Genomic DNA, 1,725 nt, shown 5'->3' on the forward strand with positions numbered 1-1,725 from the left:
CGGGATAGATCCCCCACCGAGGTGGGGGTCCCATAATGGGCGAACGGGAAGAGTCAAATATATGCGATATGGATTTCCACAAAAAACAAAAAGAGGATGGAGGGAAAGTGGAGGCGAGCGGCTCGAGGGTTGCGGGAGCGGGTGGAAGTACTCCTGCTCTTGCTGCCTTCGTAAACATGGGACCCAAGGTGGACGGCCGCCAGGCCAAGGGCAGGAACGTGATCAACGAGGATGACCAACGAGCGGAAGCTCCGACCAAAAAGGCATATAAGCCTTTCCCTGTCCCTGACCCTGACTCCGGCCCTGAATCGAGCGGAAGCGAGGACTGGGAAAAATGGGTGGGACCGACAGGGAGGAAGAGGAAGAGAGGAAGACCCCCGACCACTTTGTTATATGAAGGGGTTGAAATCCGCAAGAGGTTGGAACATAAGAAGGTCGTCAAAAAACTAAAGGCGGAAGCCAAAGCCCTTCGAGAGGTCCTAGACCCTAAAGTCCTTCCCAGGGACGTAACACCGGAGAAGGAAACTGTAAAACAGTTAGAGGGACTCAGTGCTGCCCAATTAGCAGCCGATATGTTGGCAAACGTCAACGTAGTGGACAAGGTCGCGGACAAATCAAAAAATCTGAAAGGAACCTTTGTGAAGGAGCTGCGTGCCTGCGCCAAAAACCTCCGGGCAGCGGCGACGGTAGTTTCGTCCACGAGAAGGAAAGAGACAGAAACCGAGGAAGTTGAGAAGCTCCGATTCAAGATTGGATATCTTGAGGAGCAGATCAAGGACCTCAACAGCCAGCTGGAGCGCAAGGGCCGAGAACAGGCAGACGCGCACAGGGAGGAGGAAACGGGAGGGGAGCCGATGGACGGGGAAGCAACGTTCCAGGGTCCGGCAACCCGCTCAGGGAAAACCCCAAACAAAGGGCTTAAAAAGGAGATGGGGACCAAAGAGGCCCACCAACGCCAACTGCGACCGGTCTTACGTCCCACGGTGCAGGGGGTGAGGAAAGTAGTGGCTGAACCTGCGATCGATAGAGTAATGGAGGAAGTAAGAAGAGTTATGGAGGGGGTATCGATCGCAGAGGTGGTACGAGGGGACCCGCAAGAAGTCCGAAACAACTTGGGAAATCTCATCACGAGATGCCAAGGAGTCATGGAGCGGATCCCCGAAAACCAAAAGGGTAAACGGAGCGTAAGAGCACTCCCCACCATTACGAAGGTGGAAGTAATAAAAGAGGCAACGAAGGCAAAGAAATTGACCTTCAAAGAAGCCCTCGGAAGGAAGGCGCAACAGAAGGAGGAGGCACGTAAGGCAAGTGGCGTGGCGCAGGAAAACAAAAGCGCACCAGTGCCCAAGCCGAGCACATCCTGGGCTGAAGTAGCCAAAGGAGGAAAGATCAAAAAGCCGGCAAAAACAACTGTAGCACCGGCAAATAAGAAGGCGACGCTGAGTGATAAACCCTCCCAAAACATCAAGGGAGGGCAAACAGTCAAGACGCAGCCCACAGCACAGCCCACAACGCAGCTCAAGGGCAAAGGAGACGCAAGGGAAGGGGGGAAAAAGAAAACCCCCAAACCAAGGCGAGCACCTAGATCTGCGGCAGTCGCGATCGTATTCCCCAATGGAGAAGCAGGAGAGGGGATGCGATACATTAGGTCCCAGATCAAACTGGAAGACCTGGGCATTGACAGCATAAAGCCCAGAAAGGCAATGTCGGGAGCCATGCTCCTGG

General features: G+C 54.3%; 1 protein-coding gene across 1 annotated transcript in view; it reads left to right on the forward strand.

The window, feature by feature from the left end:
- Positions 1-35: 35 nt before the first annotated feature.
- LOC105556048 overlaps positions 36-1,725 on the forward strand; it is a 3,468-nt gene continuing 1,778 nt past the window's right edge. The window contains exon 1 of the mRNA XM_012003109.1: positions 36-1,700. Within this exon, the coding sequence (XP_011858499.1) occupies positions 36-1,700 (1,665 nt within the window). The remainder of the gene's footprint in view (positions 1,701-1,725) is intronic.

Source organism: Vollenhovia emeryi, unplaced genomic scaffold (assembly GCF_000949405.1).
Source record: "Vollenhovia emeryi isolate VEMERY1.0 unplaced genomic scaffold, V.emery_V1.0 DF940403.1, whole genome shotgun sequence".
In the NCBI taxonomy this organism is placed as follows: Eukaryota; Metazoa; Arthropoda; class Insecta; order Hymenoptera; family Formicidae; genus Vollenhovia; species Vollenhovia emeryi.